At 38.6% G+C, this 24,261-nt stretch overlaps 2 protein-coding genes across 3 annotated transcripts in view; both read left to right on the forward strand.

Annotated features, from left to right (window-relative positions):
* The first annotated feature begins 6,364 nt into the window (after window positions 1–6,364).
* The window catches only part of LOC140236313 (bridge-like lipid transfer protein family member 3B), a 94,727-nt gene continuing 76,830 nt past the window's right edge, over window positions 6,365–24,261 (forward strand). Inside the window, exons 1-2 of the mRNA XM_072316265.1 lie at window positions 6,365–6,408; window positions 8,679–8,841. Coding sequence (XP_072172366.1) covers window positions 6,365–6,408; window positions 8,679–8,841 — 207 coding nt within the window. The remainder of the gene's footprint in view (window positions 6,409–8,678; window positions 8,842–24,261) is intronic.
* Window positions 14,148–24,261, forward strand: part of LOC140236239 (uncharacterized) — a 10,730-nt gene continuing 616 nt past the window's right edge. The window contains exons 1-5 of one of the 2 annotated variants that reach the window (XM_072316202.1): window positions 14,148–14,895; window positions 16,681–19,327; window positions 19,785–19,995; window positions 20,286–20,373; window positions 20,833–24,261. The exon at window positions 20,833–24,261 is cut by the window's right edge and continues 616 nt beyond it. In XM_072316202.1, coding sequence (XP_072172303.1) covers window positions 16,993–19,327; window positions 19,785–19,995; window positions 20,286–20,373; window positions 20,833–21,051 — 2,853 coding nt within the window. In that variant the 5' untranslated portion in view covers window positions 14,148–14,895; window positions 16,681–16,992 and the 3' untranslated portion in view covers window positions 21,052–24,261. The remainder of the gene's footprint in view (window positions 14,896–16,680; window positions 19,328–19,784; window positions 19,996–20,285; window positions 20,374–20,832) is intronic. The other variant, XM_072316203.1, reaches the window with a different exon arrangement.

The raw sequence follows: 24,261 nt of genomic DNA on the forward strand, positions 1-24,261 counted from the left end.
ACAATTCCATTAAACAGAACCTTTGGTATTGTCACAGAAAACATATATTATATTGCTGGTATGATACTTGGGATAGGATAAGCTTTACACTTCTTCACATTCATAACGTCGAGTACTTGAATTGACTTAGCTTTGTTTGTATACGAGTGACCTTTTTTGCTGTTGTTCTGCCATTTGAAAGTACCATAGACACATCTATACAACTGCAAATACAAGAAGAGTATCAATTCAGGTTAATCATGACTTCTGACAATTTACAGCATGTCCTACGAAAACACACAAAAAAAGAAAAGAAAAGAAAAGAACATACTGTTATATAATGAGAAGGATAATAATAATCCAAAGGGGAAAAGAGCTAGGATACCACACCCACACAGTTTCGCAAGCAGGAATGAACAAAACTCCTCAACCATGATCTAAAATATATAACATTGGGAATCGATAAAAATTTGAAGAGTTTGATAGCAAAAACCGATAAGTCCATTTTTGAAGATTTTGAAGTACGGTCTCTGTCATAAAGTACCAAATAATACCTTTTTAACTATATATTGGTTACTACATATAAAGGTACATTTTTTAAGTTATGGTCAAAAGAAGCAAAAATTTTCTTATTGTTCTCTTTATATTTCTTGACCGTTAATCGCAAATATCTCCATTTGGCAAATATGGACTTATCGGTTTTTGCGAACAAACTCTTCATTTACACTTTTTTTTTTTTTAAAAGCAGAGCAACAAATTCATTAGAGTAAACTATATACAATGCAGGCCTAAAGCTGAGGTTTGAATTTGCTGTCCTATAACCTGCCTATGACAATAATATGTTGTTAGCATTTGTCATTTTGTTCACCAAATTTGCCAACAGTCTTTTAAACACCACCACCACATACAGTACATTTTGTATTTCTGCAACAGCAATATAAACTGGTGACAAGAGGTGCATCAGTGCTTTGAAATAAATTACATAATCTTCAATTCTCTACACAATATGTAATTCCTGCGTGGGTATAAATGCAATAAGTTTTAGCAGTCTAGGTGCAAACTTTAAAAGTGTGCAGAAATCGACCACACAATGACTGGAGAAGTATAAAGAGCATTTTCCGTTTGTGCTTTTAAAGTTTAGAACTATGAATGACTCCACTTCTCAGATTGGCATCTGGTCTGATCTCATTACGTCTACCCCCCCCCCCCCCATACAGTTGATTCAAAGCTGTTAAATGCAAATTATAGTGAAACATTATCACTGGTACATTGTAAGTTGCAAATACTGTATTGGGATCATAACAAAACATATGTGACCCTCCATCACACAAACCAACAAAAAGTCGCCTGACATGAATATCTGGTTGACGGCAGATTCTGAAAGAGCAGCTATAAAATACACTATAAGTCAATGCAAACGGACTTACCTACCCCATCTACATATTTCTCAAAGGTTTTCTCTGGCAGCATCAGTGTTTTTTCTTTGACTCAGCTCATTCTTGGCTAGCGTAGGTTTCTGGTCGATGCTGTCAACGGGCTATCGGGCTAAAATTGTCATTCTGATCGATGTATTCTTTTGGTCACCCAGTTCATTCTTGACTAGCCCATCGGTTCTGTTTGATGCTGTCAACGGGCTATCACAGGCTGTCATTCTGATCGATGGTATCGTCTTAACCACACAGCTCATTCTTGACTAGTCCAGGGTTCTGGCTGATGCTGCAAATGGGCTATCCCGGGCTCTTATTCTGATCGATGAATTCTTGTGGCCGCCCACCTCATTCTTGGCTAGTGTTAAGCCTACGGTTCTGGCCGATGTTGTCAACGGTCTGTCACGGGCTGTCTCTCTGATCAATGTAGAGTCTACCTTTTTCCCTAACCGCACCAGCGACCCGAACACGTACGTACTGCTTCATTGTCCCGGCCAGACTTACTTGTTCCCTGGTTTCTGTGCATGTTGGTGTGTCCACTTCCCTGATATATGAATTGAATGATACAATAGACCTACACCGCGTTAATAAAACAATGTCATTGCTATAATTCGATAAACAGAACACGGCATTTTTTATGACGTGACTCGTCACTTAGAACAAGCCTGAAAACATACTGAAGAGATTTTGACCTAACAGTTAGGCCTCCTGGGCTGTAGACAGACCTCTATTGGCTCTAACGTTAACACTGACAGTTATAACATATAGGGCCTAAGTGCGAATATAGATAGAACAAATTTCCTTATTGCATGTAGACGGTATAGACCTTACCCCGGGGCGCTCCTTGTACACAGTTATCTTTGCGTTCGGCGTTTGGGATATGTTTCGGAGTCAGTAGACTCTATTTTTGATAGGCATAACGTTAGAAATGTCTAAACGTTACATGCATACATAGGCCCTAGCTAAGTAACTTAGCCCTGCCCAGGCGCTGTAAAAACGTGACAGCCATGCTCCGGCCCCGCACGGCGTCTGTTCGGGCTAGCCCATGAGCCATTGCTACCGGTATGCCAAATTTCTAATTGGGATAAGTGTCAGGCCTAACATGTTATTGTTAGATCTGGATCTACTGTACCTGGTAAACATTACACAAGATAGCATCTTCGATCAAATTAGATCTAACATTAACATGTTAGGATCTAGCTAACCGTTAAGGTTAATCACTGACTAAAAACGAAAACTGAGTGATGAATCTAACACTTAACAGTAACACGTAACATTCTATCTTGATTTTGTACCAACGAATGTCATCTAAAAATGAGATAAAACCACATTAAAACTAAAAATCTTACCTCTTCTCCTAAATTGTGATGACTGCCATGGCGAAAATGGAATTGACAGTGACACGTTTCCAGTCCACTTTGTCAAAATTAATGTCTAACGTTACCGACACGGGTGCCGCTCGTTATGGGTGTGATGTGTTTATGTGTGTGTCTACACTAGCCGTCTGCATGCTGCTGCTACTAGTATATAAAGCTGCTTGCATGCATGGGTATTGCATTGGCACTCTGCCGCTGTGCGGTGGTAGGTTTGCATAGGCGCAGGCAGGCAGCACAGGGCTACATATAGCCGCGGCGCGCGTGCCGCCGCGGTTACATAGTCCTACAGTGCAGAACTAGTATGTGTACGTTTACGCGTACGCATATCTGATCGAGCGCTAAAATTGGATGGTGGCAGCTGTCAGTTGGCACGCAGCCAAGAGAAGTCATTAGTCTACGATAAAAAACAATATGTACTTTTTATTATCACAGCAGTAGAAACACATACAATATTTTTGTACCAATACCACAGTTTTGGTGATTCTTACATCTGGCATTCGAATATACAGCAAGGGGAAAATGAAAGTGGACCTAAAGATATTGTTTGACCTGCAGGAGTACCACGAATAACACTCGGGGACTGGATCGCATACTAGCAAATGGTGACGAACGGAACCATTTCGATTGGGAACCATTTATAGGTGCTCATCGGAACCATTTTGCGAGAACCATCTGATGAGAACCATTTTGGAGCCGACGAGAACCATTTGAGAACCTTTTTTTCTTAGAGTGTATGTTGTTGAGCATAATAGTTTCCGACTTTAAAATAATAATTATTTTTTTAAATTTCTAACTGTTTTTAATTTCTAACTGTGCAGATTACTTGAAGTACTTCTATAGGTTACCTTTAAAGTCATCTAATTTTAGCATATACACTAATTGTAGCCTATACACTAATACCACTGTAAACATGACAATGGTGTTCGTAGATATTCCGAAGGTTCGTTAATCAGAAAATATGGGGTTCATTGACCGTATTCCGAATTGTTTAGTTTATTCCGAAACACAAATCCCGCATATCGCAAATGTTCGTTAATACGAAAATAAAAGGGTTTGATTCAAGTCAATATTTACTTTTTTTCCAGGTGAAACAAAAACCTAGCTTTAGTGCTTCAAAATAGAATTTCCAAAATGTGAGTGAGGGATAGAAAAAAGTGTTAAAATGTTAAGCAGTATTATAATAAATGTTAAGTATTACTATAAATATACAAAATGTGAACAATAAAATAGAATTGTTTCTAGAATAAACCGTCTATCACTTATGGTTTATTGTAAGAACCGTATCTCCTTATGTTCTAGGCTTCCGAAATTTATATTTTGGTAGGTTGTTTTGCGATATGACCCTACAACTGAACTTCAAATGGAGAGTTTGTTCTCAAAAACCGATAAGTCCATATTTGCAAAATGGAGATATTTGCGATTAAAGGTCAAGAAAAATAAGGAGAATAATAAGAAAATTTTTGCTTCTTTTGATCATAACTTCAAAAATGTGCCTTTATCAATGTAGTGACCAATATATCATTTAAAAGGTATTATTTTGTACTTTATGACAGAGACCGTACTTCAAAATCTTCAAAAATGGACTTTTCGGTTTTTGCGAACAAACTCTTCAAATTTAACTTGCATCTCTAATGTGATAACCCGAACATTTTTAAAATCACTGCTCCCGATGGTGTAAAGAGTCTTTTAATCCAAACATTGCATTTGTGATGTTCTATATTTGAAACTTCTTTATACTTAAGGTTCGTAATCCCAGCATGAAAATTGTTTCGTAAATCCAAAGCTTTACAGTTGATTCGAACATAAAAAAGGATCGTTAATCCGAACATGCAATGAAGGTGTGTAGGCCTACTCGACTTTTTTTTTTTCGGAATAACAAGCCTTATTAAGGAAACTTTGGTTCAACAAATCTTTGGAATAGTAGCGAACCTCTTTTTTTTTCCCATTATTTCCGATTAACGAACCTCCGGAATATACCACTACCTTATTTCATTTTTGAAATTGCGAACCTTCGGAACAACAAATCTTGGGATTACGTTTTTTTATAGGCCCTAACTAATCTTATTTCATTGTAGGATTACCTTCATTTCTGAGTAATGAACTGCAATCAACGTTTACAGGACTGCAATCGAGCTAGTAATTGATAAGCATTTAGTAAATAGTTATTTATTTTAGTTAATTAGATAGTTATTTGTGTGTGTGTGTGTGTGTGTGTGTGTGCGTGTTTCTTTTTTTTCCCTCTCTCTCTGATGGTTACGGTAGTGTGTAGTAGTAGCAGTATAGGAATTAGGCCTATTGTAGTGAGCCAACTGGTTAGTTAGGGGAATGATCTCTACTTATAGGCATATACTTTCATTTTTCTTTTCTGCGGTCATTGCTGTTCTTTTGTATTTTTTTAATTGAAACATGGAAATTATTATTTTAGCAATTTTTAAAAGAATTATTAGTCTCTTATGTTTTTACAGTAGGGCATAATACCTAGGAGAATTGATGTATTTTGTATTATTTGATTGGAAGTGAGAATGTAATTTGAAAACAAAGTGTCTCTAGTTTTAGCCTAATATACATAATATAATCGAAATGAATTCATACAGTTGCAGCTGTATTGGAAAATACAGTAGTTTGGAAATTAGAATAGAAGGGAACAACATCGCATTGACAAGTGCAAAGGAAGGTAGAAGAAAAGGCAATTAGAGTACTTGGAAAGCGTTGAACAACACGCGACTATCAAGCAAAATAGAAAAACATGCAAATAAAATGAATGCGCAACGTCATTGTTTTGAATAGTATTCGCTTTCCCTTGACCCGGCTGTCACGTCCTTGCCCAAGCTGCTCAGATGCAGCAGTGCAAATCCAACGCAGAGATTTTTCTCCTCACCTACTCAACTAAACTCTTTGAAAATCAAGGATTGAAACCAAAGAGCTTAGAGATTTTTCTCCTATGGCCACCACTACTGGGGAAAAGCTCTTTGACTGAAACTCTTTCCTAGATAGCGCCATCTTTAGACAGGAGTGTTATGATCTATTCTTAGTTCCAAGACAATATTGTTCAAAAAATATGATTGATTGATCTTTTTCCTTACATTTCACTAATGCTTATATGAAAAAATACAGTAAACATGCAAAAAAAAAATCATTTCAAAGTTATAGTACCATAAAAATTAATTTAAGAAATATGTAATTGGACATATTAGTGCAATTGGCTAAAAAAAAGTCTAAACAATAATCATAATAGATTATCGTCAGCAATATCGCGACTGCTCTTTGATGATCACGACAGCATTGATCTGTGTGATGATGCCAGACCTCAGTTCAGTGGATAGTGCTTTGCATGTTGTAGAGTGATTCTACGACTGGTGTTGAATACGCCAACATTGACAGTGTAAAAGCCCATCACCCATATAAACAGATCATAGAATTAGAATTCTTCCGACAACCATGTATTCTATGGAATAAGGTGTCAGTCCTACAGAAATGGCTTCGGTGTCGGTACCCGCGGCGACGTTGTCGTAACTCATCACCGCTCGAGTTCATGCCCACCTCTTCTTGTGAATTGCTAGTGTCGAAACAGCGAAAACGAAAATGACGTCGATAATTAAGAATCAGATCATCAAACATTTATCAAAGTGAGTATAAGGCGCACAGGCACACACGTGTTTTGTATGTTCTAGATTTGTATGTTTTTTATTTGTGTAATTGGTTATATTTGCTATAAATCTGATACAGTCTGTCTATGTCCGTGGCGTTGGCCGTTGATGTCACAGTGGTGAATTGGTGTACCACCATCCCACCAGTACCACTGCCGGTAGGTCCTACTCCTACATCTATTTATGGCTTCCCATGGAAAGCTGCAACAAGGGATTAACTCCTTCAAGGTTCAAGGTTCAATAATAGACTTTTGAACTACACTGGGTTAATATCTAGCGAACACAGCCCAGTCGCTGTATAAAATTGCGACAGGGCTGTACCAACCAGCGCGGCCCACAATCAACACAGTCACAGAGGCACAGAGCAAACACAAAGCGAACTTTAGGATTGCATTGAGTTTTGATACCAGACATCATTTTTTGTCACCAAACTCATTAAAGACAATCTTCATTTAAATGAGACTTTATAGCTATGTTATCGATATTGACATACACAATTCACAACTTACAGAAAACAAAGATTATATGCAGCATGTGCGAACGGTACATCGTCTTTCAAACCAGGCCATTTTGAATTCGGTACTAAATAAAGTGGATATTTTCATGATTTTTGCGTTCGGTAGGGTAAGAAGAGTTGCGCGTGTTTTTAATTCCGCGGAATCAAAGCATCAACTACTGGAACATATGGCATGCAAAAATATTTGTGTGGTTTTATTTTCACGCTAGTCTCTGGTTGTGCGAAATGCGCAAAAATTTCCACTTTTACTGTAATCGGGAGTTCACGCGATCTGAATTCACTTTTTTAAAGGTCACGCCGTCGACTGTACTCCTACATTCAAGCAGCGTACGTATGCAAAAGATCACTGCACTTATGGTCACGCAGGCGAGCGCACAATTGCAGAGAGATCAACGCGCCATTTTGAATTCTGCAACGATGAACCCCGCCAGTCAGGGATTGTGCTAAAAAGTGCCATTTTTTTGTTCCATGGACATATCGCGAAGGCCGTCTATGGACTTAATGTGCACGTACCTTCTGTAAAGCATGCACTTTTACTCTTTATGTGAGTAACGTATAAATTTTTATAAGTAACATATACATGTAAATTTGTATGTTTTGTAGTTGTGTTGTGGTTTCCGATGTGATGGCGAGGCCCCGCTTGTCTGACGCGGTACAGTACTGTACTATTCGGAGAGACAACTCGGCCCCGCTGTCAAAGCGAGGCCGAATTGTCCCCGAGTATCTGAGTCAGCCTGGCCAGGATTGGGTAAGTTCTGAGATGCGAACCTTTTTACCTCCGCCAAGGGGGAAGGTTATGTTTTCGTTACCGTTGGTTTGTCTGTGTGCAAAATAACTCAAAAAGTAGTTAACAGATGTGGATGAAACTTACAGGAAAGGTTGAGAATGACACAAGTAACAGATGATTAAATTTTGGTAGTGATCCGAGAATTTTGGGGGAATTTATGAAGGATTTTTGATATTTTGGCAGGTAGAGTCAATGAACTTGGTAGTTCAAGCTGTGCATTTTTTAGGTTTTCATGCGTGCACTAAAGCGCCTGCTCTAGTTTCTGCTGGGTCGAGGCGAGCCGCACATCTTGGGGTTTATGGCGTAACAAAGGCTTCTATATTGGGAAATCGGGCAATTTTTCAGCATGCCTATATTGGTGGAAGTCACTGATCTCTTCTTCTGGCAACTGGTTAGTCTGCCTCCTTCACTAATCTGAAGATTCTATTATATGGAAGAGCAAGATCATTGGTAGAAAGTAGCTGCTTGGCGGAAGTCTGCGCTCTCTGAGTGCTTTTCTAGTTTGGTTAATAATTAGCATTTTCGTTGTTACCCAACGAATATTTTGTTATTGTATTTACAGTGTTATTCCACACATTTTTTAGATAGGCATACATGTACATTTTGGAGCAAAATTTAACAGTTGCAGCTTGTACAGGCATACCAGTACTATATTTGGCCTTTAAACTGTGTAAATTTTGTTCTTTTGTCATTGGTTGCCAGTGATCTCATGTTCTAAACTATGTTTAGTTTTCAATCTGTCCATCCTTTATTGTTTGCTTTTGTATGTTTTTTCTTTCTTTGCAGGTTTGTGAAAACTAAGCACCAAACTTTCAATCAATCTATCCTTTTCTGTTTGTTTGTCTGTGTAGTTTTCTTTCTTTACAGGTTTCTGAAAACTAAGCACCCATCTTAAAACCAATCTATCCTTTTCTGTTTGTTTTGTGCATTCCTCTTTCTGTGAAGGTTTGTGAAGAACTTGTCCCAGGACAAGATAGGTCTGAGCACCCTAAAAGGAGAGGGCCAGCTCACCAATCTAGAGCTTGATGAAGAGGTGTTGATGGAGGTCTTGGAGCTACCGTCATGGATACGGATCACCAGGGTGGTGTGCAACAGGCTCTCCGTCAAGGTAGGTCCTTGGCTGCGTTCTTCAACTTTCCCATGTTTGAAACGTGTTTGCGAACGTCTTCCAGATCACATTTCTTGAGTTGTTGCATTTATCAACTCTGTCGTGAGTCGATTGGGAGGCCTTTGTCACTGTGCAGCTCCTAATACACAGTTTGACCGGAGGAGCGGGGAAGTGTGATTAGTTGGCAGTGGTTGGCGTGGGCAGGTCCGAGCACCTTACAGCTTCAAAACGACTTTGCGTTTTGACAATCAACTCTACAGAAATGCTTTTCTGGCTCTAACATGTGTGCAATCACACTTTTTGGGGGCATTTCAGAAACACATTTCTAACCCCATAATCTAAGCAGCTTTGTGTTTATCAACTGTCCAGAACTCCCTGAATTTTATTTGGAAACCTTAATTCTGCTCCAGAAGTGAGTTGATAAATGCATTCTTTATCACCTCTAAGAGATTACCCATGGGGTATCACGATACCCCTTTTACACTAGGTAGTCACTTGGGTGATCACCCAGGAGATTCAACGGGGAATCAAATGGGGAACATCCACGAAAAATTTCTCTCATACTAGCAACTAGTGAATGAGCTCCAGCTTGAATTTCTCTCGCCCGCTCTCCTGCAGTGCAAGTATATGTTAAAGAGCAAGCGCAAATGGTCCGCAAGACGTTGCTGACCTGCACTTTTCACTCAAGATTTTCACTGCAATGCCTTTCATGCTACACCTTCCCCCAAGAGTTCTCAAGACAGCCACAAGTTTAACAGGGATGGTTCGAGAGTGAGTCATCTACCATCTGCAATGCCTTTCTTGCTACAGTGTCACCAAGAGTTGTTGGGTATTAAAGGGTGTGTACAGTTCTGGTCGAGGTGAAGATTTAGCTTTTAACGTTTTGTGAGATATTCAGAAACCACTCTATGAGATGTCAAAGCGCATGCGGTTCTAAGGGGTATCAAAAGTTTATTCGATGAAAATCGGTTTTGAAATGGCTGAGATATCCAAAAACAAGGTGAAACAAAGAAATACTAATAAAGTTGGGGCATGTCGCCTTTTATTATTAGCACTTTTTTGGATATCTCAGCCATTTGAATACCAATTTTCATCAAATAAACGTTGAATCCTTCTTAAAATTACATGCTCTTTCATATTTCATAAGAGGCTTTTCGTTATCTCACTTAGGAACGTTCAAAACATGAATCCCTACCTCAACCAGTACTGTACAGTCCCTTTAAATCTTGAGTGAAATTTGCCAAGCATGAAAGGGCTTCTGTAAAAGTGAAAATTTTCATGCATTTTGCCCAACCAGAAAGTAAGTACTGTAAACGTCCATACTATTGCACAATTAATTTTTCACGCTGAGTGGCTCAAAAACATATTCACGGGTTCTTGAATTCGCACTGCACGATTGTCAATCCATTTAAAATGTGCAGAAAAAAATTGTGAAGATATTTTCATGGGTTTTGGAATTCACCCTAACCAAAAGAAGCATGAAATGTGCGAAAAGTAATGCACTGAAAATTTATGTGTTTTACCAGTAGTGCAAATATAAAAGCGTGCAAATATATTTGCTTGCTTTTTGTGCCACCATGCAATGTTGTCTTCATTCTGGGGAATTAAAGATTAATTAGAAATTCATCTTACTCGGCCATGCGCAAAAGAACACTTCTGCAAAAATATCAATTTTTACAGTATTGATAACAATGTGCCACCCACAAGCATCCAACAAACACCTCAGTAATGGACCCTAGAAGGTGACGTATTTTGAGTCACATCAAATTTTCGTCCTGTAGTAGTGTCACAAGAAAGTCACTGTAGACTGTAAATGGTGTTTTCTTTGTACCGAATGCTATACCTGAAATGATGTATTTTGTTGTGATTCCAGGGTTGTTGGCTATTAAAAATGCATTCAAAACCCATTTTGGAAACAGCATAGTTTTGCATGTATTGTTGAAGTTTTGTGGCTTTGCATTTAAGTACACAAATAGGTAGAACTTGCTGTGGGCAGGCTTGCACAGTATGTTTACCTAACATTACACCTTTCCATATTAACCCATTGAGGACAGACTGATTTTGCTGTAACACGCGTTTCCCATCTGACACCTGCCCAAGTATACTCGGGACTCGTCTTCAACGGGTTAAAGAGCAAGGTAGTGCAAATCCAGATGTCCTCCAAACTCTTAGCCAACTTTGCGGGTCCTTCGTATCTTGTAGTTTGTGGTACAAGGCGTCACACATTTGCATTGAAATCAGATAAGCTTGGTGCTCTGGTTGAAATGTATTACGGGTACATGCGTGTTTCAATTAATCTGTTTTGAGTATGGCACTTGAAATGTAATCTGTTGGCCGAATTATTCACCAAATTGGCGTGTGGATGCATTTAAATATCTAGGCCAGAACTGATTTATATGATAAATCTGTTTTTGCAAGCAAATGGAATTCTACATTTACTTGTAAGAGTGCATGCCAGGAGAATTTGAAAACATGTACAAAAAAAAAAAATGCAAAAAGGAGAATTATTTATTACGAACCACATGGCATTTCATTGATATGGGAGGATTTGATGTTATCCTAAGGATTAGGACAAATACGAAGTCCCTTGTAAAGACTAGATCACCAACACAACTGAAATGTGAAAATATGGAAGACTGTGTAAATGAAAGCCTGACTATGAACAGTGTCTCATACATAGCTACATTAGCAGTGTTTGCAAATTGTATCAAGTTGGCAAGATACTTTGTGTGCATGCATGTGAATGTGTGTCAGTTGTGTAATCCAATATTATAATAGAGTTAAATGTGTCTGGGTAATATTGGATTGAAAATGTAGCACTTTTTGAGCACGAAGATTCCAAGTTTTCTTATGTACATGTATACAGTATAATCTCATCAAGGCAGACATATTAGGGTGCCTGACTGATAATTTTTATTTTTGTGCTGCCTGGTTCTTGTTCTAAGAGCACAGTTTCATACTTTTTGGGAGACCACTTCAATGAGGGAATTGTGCCTCTGTTTTTTTTTTTTTTTTTTTTTTTCATGATATTTTGTAGGCACACAGTTTTCCACGACCTACATTGCAGATTTGTAATGCATATTATTTTCATGGTATACATACTGTGATACAGTAGTGCCTTGACCTCCATGGAGGCAAGCCAAAAGTAAAGAACCACACACTCGTGCTTAATCGGCCAATATCACAGCTTTGGGCATGCCGGGTCAACATGTCTTTTTGTTTGTTTTTGTTGTTGTTGTTGTTTTGTTTTTTTTTCAGAGAGATGATTTAATAGTCACTCTCTCAGAGATATAAAATTTTGTTTTGTGGATCCAGAACATCAAACTGATAGAGCTGAAGTAAAGCTATAGTGTACAGAATACATTTAATGTACAATACTTGTACACTGCATTCTCAGAGTGTAGCAATAACTTGCAACAGTGTATCGATCAAAAAAGAGCTGGAAGCATTATAACCCCCCCCCCCCCTAAGAAAAAAAATGAGTGAAATATTCTTTCTGAGGAAGATAGTGGCTTCCCATGAAACTCCCAGCTTGACAGCCTCTTGACATACTTTTAGGGTATGATTAATGATACTTCAAAATTGACTTGTGTTCTGGTTTCATGGTAGTCTTGTTGCTGAAACAAAGAAGTTTCTACAAAGTTTCTGCACAAAATTTTCCTTGAAGCGCGCTCATCCCTGCCAGCAGTTTCAATTACCGTGCACAGACGCTGGAGTTGATGTGTTTGCCAGCTGGCAGACAAGAACTTGCTTTGCCATATGCTGTCTAGTCTTGCTTCCAGAGTCTTTGATCATATGCTTTGTGTCACATGAATTCTTATGTCACTTTATTCTGCAAAGTTATTTTGTGAGCAGCTAGCCTAGCAGTTAATTTCATATCATATCTTCTTCATAATCAGTTTCTTTGTGTGTATAGATCATTAGGCGTTTTCACATCAGCCCGATGTTTCCAAATAGCGCGCTATTTTCTGACTTGGGAAATTTTCCCGAAAGGGAAATAGCGCACTATTTGATAATGTGACAAATTTAATAGCACGCTAATTGTATCGCTCCGATCGAGAAAATTTCTCGAGTCCAACTCGGGAAATTTCTGAAATAGCGGGATAGTAGCGCGCCATTTAATAATGAGACAACGACTCGAGAAATTAGCGTGATGCATCCCATCATGCCTAACGTGTGTGACCCGATCGATCGAGGCAAACTGCACACAAATCATGAAGAATTTTTGAGAGGGCATACGCATTACTGATGCTGTTTGCTTATACTCAGCTGTCGAATTAGCTATTTTAAAAATTTTAACTATTCGGGCTACCCCCTCATCGGGCTGATGTGAATAAGAAATGAAATAGCGCTCTAATTCGCAATCGTGAAAAATATTTCGAGCTTGGATTTTTATCGGGCTGATGTGAAAACGCCTAATTTTTATTGAATCGAAATCTGCTCTCATACCCTTTGCAGATTGAACTGTATTATGAAGCACATTGGGGAAGAATCCCTGAAACCCTAAAAACGACTGGTGCGTAGGCTAATAACCAACTTAGATACAGAGCAGAGGACTGGATTCATATTGTGTCTGCAATAAACATGGTTTGTCATGCTGAGTCTGTAATATCTGCACTCAAGGTATCACACCATCCTGAAAGTTGTCAACATCATACCAGAGATGTTCGTTTTCACCATGATCCTCTTTTCAAGTTTTGCAATGATTAGTCACACATCTGAAAAAAAAAGAGAGAAAAATTCAAATTGTCGGACTGGCCAGCCAATCAAAAGGGGCATGATGCTATTGGTCAGACATTAAAGGTCCAGTTTACCTTTGGTAGCAGTGATTTTAAAAATGTTCAAGATATCACATTTGATGCATATGTGTAGGTCTGTTGTATCACAAAACGACCTACCATATAAAATTTTTGCAATAAAGCCTAAAATATAAGGAGATATCAGTATTTTTCTCAATAAACCGTAACTGTAGACGGTTTAATCTGGAAGTATTCTTATTATAACTATTGTTTAAATTTTGTGTATTTAACAATACTTAGCATCGATTATACGGATTCAGTTTTTTTACAGTGGTTGTTTCTATCCCTAACTCGCATTTCAGAACTAGTTTAAAGCACTAATGCTGAGTTTTTGTTTCATCTGCAAATGGTAAACTATGCCTTTAAACACCAAGAAAGAAATGTCAGGAATTTATGGTATGTCAAGTGGCTATTTCCATAAAATAGGAACCCATTGGCTGTGTTTGGTGTCCCTGCATTTATATCAATGTTTTATTCACTACAATGCTACTAATTTGAGTTTCCTTAGGTAGTATGTGTGCACTGTGTTTCATAATGTCCGTATACAAGTTTTGGGGCACGGAAAAAATTATAATTGGCTTGCCACGAGCAAGAAGTATGGTTGTTGCATTAGGTTTTTCCTAATGTCGGCGTGACATTTTTTACATTAAATTTTAATACATTGTTTGTGTATTTAAAAGTCCTTTTTTTTAATTTATTTTTATTGGAAGTAATGTCTATCAACAATTGTTTAAAATGCTATGCAACTTTTCCACAAATCGGGTGCTAATTTGCTTTCCAAAATATTGGACTTTTAGCCTCACGACGTAAGCGTTGGTGTCCCCGTCCTCACGTATGATAGGTATTGCTTTGGTGAAATATTACTAAGCAAAAACATGTTTTTTGCCGGCAAATATTTCATTTTTTAGCATTAATGAACGAAAATGTAATTTTCATCACATTTTTTTTGTATAATAAGTACAATACATCGTAATTTCTTGAGTTTCTTGGATGACGCGTTCATATTGTGTCCCTTCGATATCCTAACGTCGGTCACGAGTTTATTACTCCGCCAAGCACACTCCCAATAAATTCATGAACGAAATGTACCCTACGTCATATCTCAGGCCCGATCTACGTCATATATCAGGCTCGATGAAAGTAGATCTTTTCAGCGCGCTACAAACCACGATGTGTACTCTGTGTCCCTCCCTAACGTCGGTGGCACTTTCACTGCAAATTACGCCGGAATCATCATCGAGCTCTCAAAAGTAATGTAAGCACGATTTTCTGTAGATTTTAAACATTATGATTATGAATTTTTATTGTTTCGATTATTACGAAAAGCGTAAAATATCGGGACAGTTTTGTGCTCGGTGGTGAAACCTTCACACATGCAATGTTGCTGTTAATGGGAAACCATATTCACCGTGTCCCCGCTAACGAAGTACGAGTATTGACGATGAAAACACTCCGTCTTTCATTGTAGCGGCATAATTTTGCAAGCAACACCTGTCGCAATTACTACTTGCAAATACCGTATCGTTTCATATCCAATATTATGCTTAGATTGCCGTAATCAACATGGTAATACTAGTCATTTGTGGAGCACTGTACACCCAACGTTAGCATGACGACGGGGACGCCTTGAAGTGCAGTGTCCCTTATGCGTCGTGCCGCGTTAGTCCCACATGTGTTAAATGGTGTATTGTGTATGTGAGTTCGTATTTTCAAGTCACTTGCGATATTGGCGGTAATTTTCTGCACTTGAAAATGATAAATCTGACCATCAAAGTGTCATAGGAGATTCAGAAATAATATTTGTGTTTTTAAGTGGATTTAAAGAGGGATACTTGGTCAAAAAGTGGCAAATTTAGCAGCTGGAAACATAGCTATGTGACCCATTCAGTCACAGAATAATCCCCTGAACTCTGGGGTTGGAAGATGGCAGGCGTGGTGTCCAGTTCCCTGGCTGGGGTAGTGGTTTTATGAAGAACTTTGTTACTAAATATTTCCCAAGTAGTGTACTCTATCTAATAAATTCTGATTAGGTAGGCCTAACCATTTCAAAGATTTTGAATAAGATAAGTGTAATATTCTAAGCAAGTTTGGGTGAAAGTGAAATGGAGAATAGACACTAAAACTTTAGTTTATGCTGGTCTACATTTTCCTTTTTTTGTTTTGTTTTGAAGTACCGGGTTTGGGAATCAATTATGCATTCCTAAGAGGATAATATATTTGAGACTACCATGAAGTTTTAAATGTCCAGAAATTAACTCTTGGTTGCATAGGCAGTGATCCGGTGTGGTGTTACCTTACCCACCCCCATAGGCGGCGGAAGCGGGGGGGGGGGGGGGGGGGGGGGGATGGGGGGGGGGGGTTGCGTCCCCCCCAAATTTTTTTGGGTGATAAAAATTTTTTTGGGTGATAAAAATTTTTTTATTGAAACCCCCAACAGACAACAATCGGGGGCAATTTTTTTTTCCTGGATCCCCCTCTTAATTTTGGTTGATAACCTTTTTTTTTTGCTTGTCAAATTTTTTTCCGCCGCGTCCCCCCCTAAATTTTTTTGCTTCCGCCGCCAATGCCCACCCCCTCATGGGAGGGGGTTATCCCCCTTGATTTTTTGAGCTTAATTTTCCAGAATTTGCCAGCACTTTTGATAAATTTTACAGACACTGAAAATGTACTGAACACTTTTCTTTATAAACACTTGAACATTTTTGTCTGGAAACATATATAGCTGAAATTATGTTATGATACCAAAAGTTTAGGGTTATTTCTAGAACACTTCATTAACACTTAAACAAATTTAATATGAAATCATAACCACTACCAATCCCTTTATACTTCATTTTTATTTAACTATTCACTTACCGTATTTACAGGGATGAGATTTCTCCGCGGATTTTGAGTCTGGGATTTTTTTTTTTTTTTTTTTCCGCTCCCTCAGACAAGTGTTTCCTCTTTTTTGAAATTTCTGTTTCACACCTGATATTTTTTAAAATTATGCTTTAAACCATATTACGATTTATGAAGTCAATTCTTTTTCATTTAACAGGGTTCACTATTGAAGATGGCTCGCCAATTCAAAGAGAGAGGGGTGGCCTGCAGAGGCGAAGCAAAAAGGTCACCACGCAAAGGCAAAAGGTCACCGTGCAAAAGCAAAGTGAAAGAAACTTAAAAAAAAATCAAACTGCCCTTTGCTCTCCGCATTCGATGCCAAAATCGAGAGGATAGTGGTCAATCAAGTGGGGCCAGTCAGACAAAGAGAAAAAGTAGAAGTGCCAGTACAAGTTGGAGACATAAACTGAAGCAAAATGACCCCCAAAAATACCAAAAAGTGCAACAAAGTGGAAAGTTGTACAGCCAGATGTACCGCCTAAACATGGCATTGGCCGAAAAGACTTTAAGAAAAAGAAACCTCAAATCAGAGGAAAGAGAAGAAGCTGAAGAGTGGCTAGAGAAAAAGAAGAAGTACAATGAGAAAAGTAGAATCCGCCAGCGAAGATTTGCTGAGAAAAAGAAAAAAGAAAGGGAAGAGAACAAGAACAAACCACACATTCCTGTGACGAGGAAACAAGCTGATAAAAAAAAAGAGTATGAAAGAAACAAAAAACGGAAGCAGCGTGAAGCATACTCAGTCGAAAGACATGAAGCAGTTAAAGCGAGGAGAAGAGAATTATACGCACAGAAGCGGCAATGTGAAAAAGATGTCATCTTACAGGAAAGAGAAAAGAAATTAAAAGCTGACGAGGAGCACCTTAGGGCAATGGAAGCGGAGATAAGAGAGAGAGAAAGGCAACTCCAACTGCATGAAAGAGATGGAGACATAGAGGCAAGAAAACGCCAAATGAAAGAATTTAAAGATGCTGAAGGGAACGATGTACGATCAAACCCAGCTAGACGACAGAGCTTGAAAAGGGCATTACATGCTTTACCCAGCAAGACATCACACTTTGTTGGTACTGTTGTTGACATTCTTAACAAAGCTTCTCCTACAAAACAAGCAGCCTTTACAGGAGCAGGTGTAAAACTTACCAAAACAGCGAGGAGACAGCCTAATCTTGAAGAGGTAGTCACTAAAGGACTGTCATCAAGGCTCAAAGAAGAAAAGAAAAGTCGGAAAATTCTAGCATCGACGCTTCACCTCATGAAAAAATACCGTCTGCAAAGACAGGCCTGTAAGCGGTTTGGTGTAAACAAGAAATTGATAAACAAGAAATTGTCAAAGCAAGGAAGGCCAAAGGTCAACTTGGAAACCGTAAAGCAGGTTCATGAGTTTTATGAAGTTAACTCGTCAGAAATGCCAGACAAGCGACTTGTAAGCAAAAAAACCAGAAAGCCTAGACGCATTATTGATACCTCCATTGCCATTTTACATGAACAATACAACAAGACCTATCCAGATCAACAAGTGTGCTCTTCCAGTTTCTATGCACTCAGACCTAAACATGTAAGCACCAAGAGACAGGCAAAATATCATGGCTGTCTTTGCGAATACTGCGAAAATCTGCAACTAAAATTGGAGGTACTAGCCAACGTGAAATTGAGAACAGTGTATGACGTTGCTAATGCAACTCTCTGTCCAAAGCCAAGTGCATCAGCATTTCATAGGCCAACCTGTTTGGAAAGAAAGTGTGGCAACTGTGGTATCCACAAACTGGACGATATATTTCATGACAAAGAGCCACATGAGGAAGTTGAATGGAAAGTTTGGAAAATGGTCAACCATACCTGTCACACCAAATCAAACAAGACAAAAGAAGTGAAGAAGCGTTCGCTTGTCACCGAGAAGGGCACTGTAGCTGATCTCATAAAGCAGCTTAAGGATGAAGCCAATGACATTGCTGTACATCTGTTCAATAAAGACTGGCAGCAACAGCAGTTCTCAAAACTGAAGACAAACCTACCAGAAGGAGCAGTGCTGAGCATTGTAGATTTCTCAGAAAATTACAAATGCGGTTTCCAGAGAGAAGTGCAAACTGCATACTATGCCCAAAATTCAGCTACTTTGCACCCAATGGTGAACTACTACAGGTGCGAGACTTGCCGTGAAGTTGTGCAAGAATCTTGCATTGTAATCAGTGATGACCTTCGGCATGATTATCATTTAGTGCATGCCATGCAAGCAAAAGTCTGTAAACACCTAGCAGAAAAGAGAGGGCTGAATATCAAAGTTATGTACAGATACTCCGATGGTTGTGCTAGCCAGTACAAATCGAAAGGACCTTTCTCAGATGTGAGTTACTTCACAGAAGATTTTGGCTTCCCAGTCATCCACAACTACTTCGGCAGCAGACATGGTAAAGGCCCGAGCGATGGAGAGGGTGCGGTCGTGAAATCTCAAGCGTCAACAGCAGTTCTAACTCGCAAGGTAGTAATCAGTGATGCAAAAGCGCTGTATGAGTTTTCCAAGAAGCATCTAGACAAGCAAAGCGAAGGCGGCCAATGTTGCAAGAAATTTCTGCGCACATCATTCTTTGTTTCACATGCAGAGGTTAATAGAGACAGGGAAAACAGATCTACAAAGTTGGTGAAAGGTTCAAGAAAGCTACACTGTGTTAAGACCGTGGAGAGTGGAGTAATTTCAACTCGAAATTTAACTTGTGTGTGTGACACCTGTCTACTTGGCCATGGAAACTGCAGAAACAATACCTATGTCGAGAACTGGAAGAAGGTGGACCTGAGAGCTGCAAATAAGCAAGGTAGGGGTCAGGGCCAGTATTCTGAAACTTTAAAAAAATATATACATCTACATCACTAAAAATGTTATTAGCAGATGAGATTGTCATGTTTTCCTAGGTTGCATAATGAATCCCAGTATACAGTATCTACAATTGTTTTATCTATATGTCACATTTTTTTTGTAAGTTTCAGCATATGGGCCTAGAATGTTTCATGAAGATATTTGCATGATGATTACTTAAATCACCCTGACCATGGTCTCATTTGAGGCTAGAAATTACTGCAGTTTGATTCAGATTTGACTCTTGCAGAGATTAAATCATGTCAATCCCATCTATACATTTAGGGAACAGATTCTCAAAGAGATCCTGTCACCTGAAAATTCCATTTGGGAGTTTAAAGAACACCTACAGCTATCTCATATTTTATAAGCAACATGTCATTCACTACAAACCCATGTAATGTCATCCCTCACAGGTATGAGACTGAGAGCAAATACCACTGCAGCCCCAGCTGACCCAACCAGTGACGTTCTCACAGCTGTTGTCCCAGATGATGTCACAGAAACACTAGAACCCCCCACAGCTGTTGTCTTACATGGTGCCGGTACGCCTGCCACAGCACATAGAGATGATCCCCCTGATACTATGAACATGACAGAACCACAGAGCTCTGATGATAGTGAGAGGTAAAACATCTATCATGTTGGGAAATATTTGGCCTGAAGGCGTATGAAAGTATCTATGTTTATCACAACAGGTAAAAACAAGAAATGGATATTTGTTGAATGTGCTGTACAATAATATTCATCTTGAAATTTAAAGCTCTTCATCAACACTAACATTTATTGATCTGGATATTTCAGAAATGTCCCATTTAAAATATTTATTTCATGTCTTCTATCATGAGATCTAAGTAAATTCATTTGCAATATTAATCTTGGGATATTTTCTTTTTTTTTTTCTTTATGCATTACAGGTACAAAGTTAATACCTATGTTGCAGTGCGTTTTGAAGTATGTGGCAAGAAGACGGATAGTACCAAAGGATTGGTTTACATGGCATTGGTAAGTTTGCTGGCTTGGTTTGTGGGTATTCTCTTACTCTTCTCTGATTGTAATTTTAAACATTCGGTATTTCAAGAAAAACAAGTCAGAGCATTGAGGAAAGTAAACTGATACTTGCTGTACCAAGCTGTACACATATGCATTGTACTTGTGTTTCACATCATGTGGATAAACTATGTACCTTTGCAGTAGATTTACCCGTTATCTGAGACATCACCAAGTGGTACAGTGGAACCTCATTATAAAGAGGTCGGATATAACAAATCCCTCTTATAACAAGGTAATTTTGTTGGTCCCAGCTCTTCTTTGTTTTTTGCTTTTTACCCTGATGTAATGAGAAACCTATATAACAAGGTAATTTTCATGGTCCAAGGACCTCGTTGCAAAGAGGTTCCTCTGTATTGCATTTCTTACCTGTATAATTTACATTGTACTTGATTTTGTGCTTGATTTTTACAGATAACTGCTGTTAGAGGTGATGTCGTACAAGTCAAATTCCTGAAACGTACAACCGACGGTTTATACAGCTTCTCGCCGGAGCCAGAGGCTGCTCATCCGAAGTCAGACATAGTGGGAAAGCTGCCAGTACCAGTTATGCATCCTGTTGGCAGAAAATTTTTGTATGAATTTGATCAAACAGTGCTGTCAACCTTATCAGGAAAATATGGACTGGAGTAAATTGGACAAGTGGTGCACTGTACTATACTGAGAAGAACAAATTCTTCCAACATTTTATTTCTTGCATTTGCAGGCTGCTAGACCATCTGCCATAACACGCTCATATCGAGCAAGCATACACTGCACAGAATTTTTATTTCCAGGAGCAGTGACTGTTGATACTTTTTGCTTACATACTGGACTGTAGGTAGAATGGTTGCAACCTCAGCAATAAACGTGTAGGCCTCAGGTTTCAATTGGTGTGGCGTCAGAGTTTGTCATCTCATTCATTTTGCAAAAGCAACAGCAATAGGGACCTGAAAATGACATGTTAAGGCCGGGCCACACTAAGCGGTTTCATGCGACGCAATGCAACTGGACGTTTCCATGCCATTGTTTCAGTGTGACATGGCAGTTTTCCCTCGTTGCAATGCAGTTTTGTCGCGTTGGACCTCGGTGCAGACGATAGAACATGTTCTCTCGCAGTTGTCTGCCGTTGCGTCAGACAGGCAAACCGTCCAGCTGCGTTGGGTCACGTCGCGGCAGCTCAGTGTGGCCTGGCCATTACAAGGTCCCCCTCCCCTTGCTTTTACAAGTTATGTTAACAAGGTTCCACTGCATAAGTGTCTCATAATTGTGAATCAAAGGTACTGGGTAAGAGTTTAGGAGGGTAGAATCACTCTTACCCAGTACCTTTAAATTGTGGCAAGAACAGTTGCCCCACGACCAGCACTTTGCCTTGAACTAATAATAAACTTGTTTAAATGTATAATTTGCCATATTTTGAAGTTACTTCCAGGGTTGGTTCAATTACATTTTTAGTTACTTCCAATTATTTTTGGATTTTCCTGAATTAAATATTTTCCCTTTCATTTGCACACAATTACAGTAATTGCAATCGAATTTGAAAAAGTAATTAATCACACGAAAAATGAAATTGAACCCAACCCTGACTGTTTCTCTTTGAGAAGTGTGACAAGTTCAATTTTCTTATCAGAAAGAATCTACCTCATTTCTAAAGTGCCCTACTAATGTTGTGGAGATAGGCATCGTGCTCGTTTCGATCCCTTCCTTGATTAGTATGAGGCAGTTTACATCCAGGATCTTCCGTGAAAGTTCACTAAATGGTCTGTAAACATTCACAGAACAGCATGCGTGCTGTCGTCAGGTGGGAAATGTAAACCTTCAGCCTCAACACAACTTGTAAAACAACTTGTTAGTGAGAAACTATAAGGAATAACAACTTTTTCGTAAGAAGCTATAAATTAGAATTCAAACAAAATCATACTGAAAATGTATGTAAATTCAATTGAACAAATGTGGAAACAGCACATGCATAGTTTGTGTTGAATTCTATGGAGTACTGCAGGCTGAGCAAAATAAAACATTATGTGATGCTTGGAGGCCTCCTTTCGTCTTTGGTAGACACTTCATAGGTTCCTGGTAAGAATGAGTAATGTGGAACATTTGGTGTTAAGGCAATTTTTATGTAGTTTGTACATTGTTGGTAAATTTAAGAGTTCATTAAAGGGAGTGCATGGGGAGCTGGAAGTGAGAGTATGCCCATGTCGTAGCTGCCATCTTGTGCACCTGGCGAGTTTAGTCTCCTTTTTGCCCCAACCCCATGGAATGACCCAGATCTTAGATTTTTGAGATTTTTAAGAATTTGAATTTAAGAATTTGACAATTTTGAGAATTTGAAGATTTAAATATTTGGTGTCCTCCCAGAAGTTTGGAACCTCATTGTAGGTGACTTTGAGAGTGTTTCTATTGTTGAAAGTGTATCTCAATGAGTAGAATGTAAGTTTAAACTAAACATGATACTTATCACTCACTTGTAATCACCATTTTGGGCTTGTGGTCACTATGTAATTGTGGCAAGAACAGTTGCCCCACGACCAGCACTTTGCCTTGAACTAATAATAAATTTGTTTAAATGTATAATTTGCCATATTTTGAAGTTACTTCCAGGGTTGGTTCAATTACATTTTTAGTTACTTCCAATTATTTTTGGATTTTCCTGAATTAAATATTTTCCCTTTCATTTGCACACAATTACAGTAATTGCAATCGAATTTGAAAAAGTAATTAATCACACGAAAAATGAAATTGAACCCAACCCTGACTGTTTCTCTTTGAGAAGTGTTACAAGTTCAATTTTCTTATCAGAAAGAATCTACCTCATTTCTAAAGTGCCCTACTAATGTTGTGGAGATAGGCATCGTGCTCGTTTCGATCCCTTCCTTGATTAGTATGAGGCAGTTTACATCCAGGATCTTCCGTGAAAGTTCACTAAATGGTCTGTAAACATTCACAGAACAGCATGCGTGCTGTCGTCAGGTGGGAAATGTAAACCTTCAGCCTCAACACAACTTGTAAAACAACTTGTTAGTGAGAAACTATAAGGAATAACAACTTTTTCGTAAGAAGCTATAAATTAGAATTCAAACAAAATCATACTGAAAAGGTACGTAAATTCAATTGAACAAATGTGGAAACAGCACATGCATAGTTTGTGTTGAATTCTATGGAGTACTGCAGGCTGAGCAAAATAAAACAATATGTGATGCTTGGAGGCCTCCTTTCGTCTTTGGTAGACACTTCATAGGTTCCTGGTAAGAATGAGTAATGTGGAACATTTGGTGTTAAGGCAATTTTTATGTAGTTTGTACATTGTTGGTAAATTTAAGAGTTCATTAAAGGGAGTGCATGGGGAGCTGGAAGTGAGAGTATGCCCATGTCGTAGCTGCCATCTTGTGCACCTGGCGAGTTTAGTCTCCTTTTTGCCCCAACCCCATGGAATGACCCAGATCTTAGATTTTTGAGATTTTTAAGAATTTGAATTTAAGAATTTGACAATTTTGAGAATTTGAAGATTTAAATATTTGGTGTCCTCCCAGAAGTTTGGAACCTCATTGTATGTGACTTTGAGAGTGTTTCTATTGTTGAAAGTGTATCTCAATGAGTAGAATGTAAGTTTAAACTAAACATGATACTTATCACTCACTTGTAATCACCATTTTGGGCTTGTGGTCACTATGTAAGGGGGACACCATTTTTGGTGTCCCCCTTACGCGTGAAATTAGAATTACATCTTCGGGCAATAAAAATCAGGAATTTTATCTGACTTTGAGTAAGGAAGAGTGTTTCTATTGTTGAAAGTGTATCTCAATGAGTAGAGTGTAAGTTTAAACTAAACATGAATGATACTTATTACTCACTTGTAATCAC

Source organism: Diadema setosum, chromosome 12, assembly GCF_964275005.1.
Source record: "Diadema setosum chromosome 12, eeDiaSeto1, whole genome shotgun sequence".
NCBI classification, from domain to species: Eukaryota; Metazoa; Echinodermata; class Echinoidea; order Diadematoida; family Diadematidae; genus Diadema; species Diadema setosum.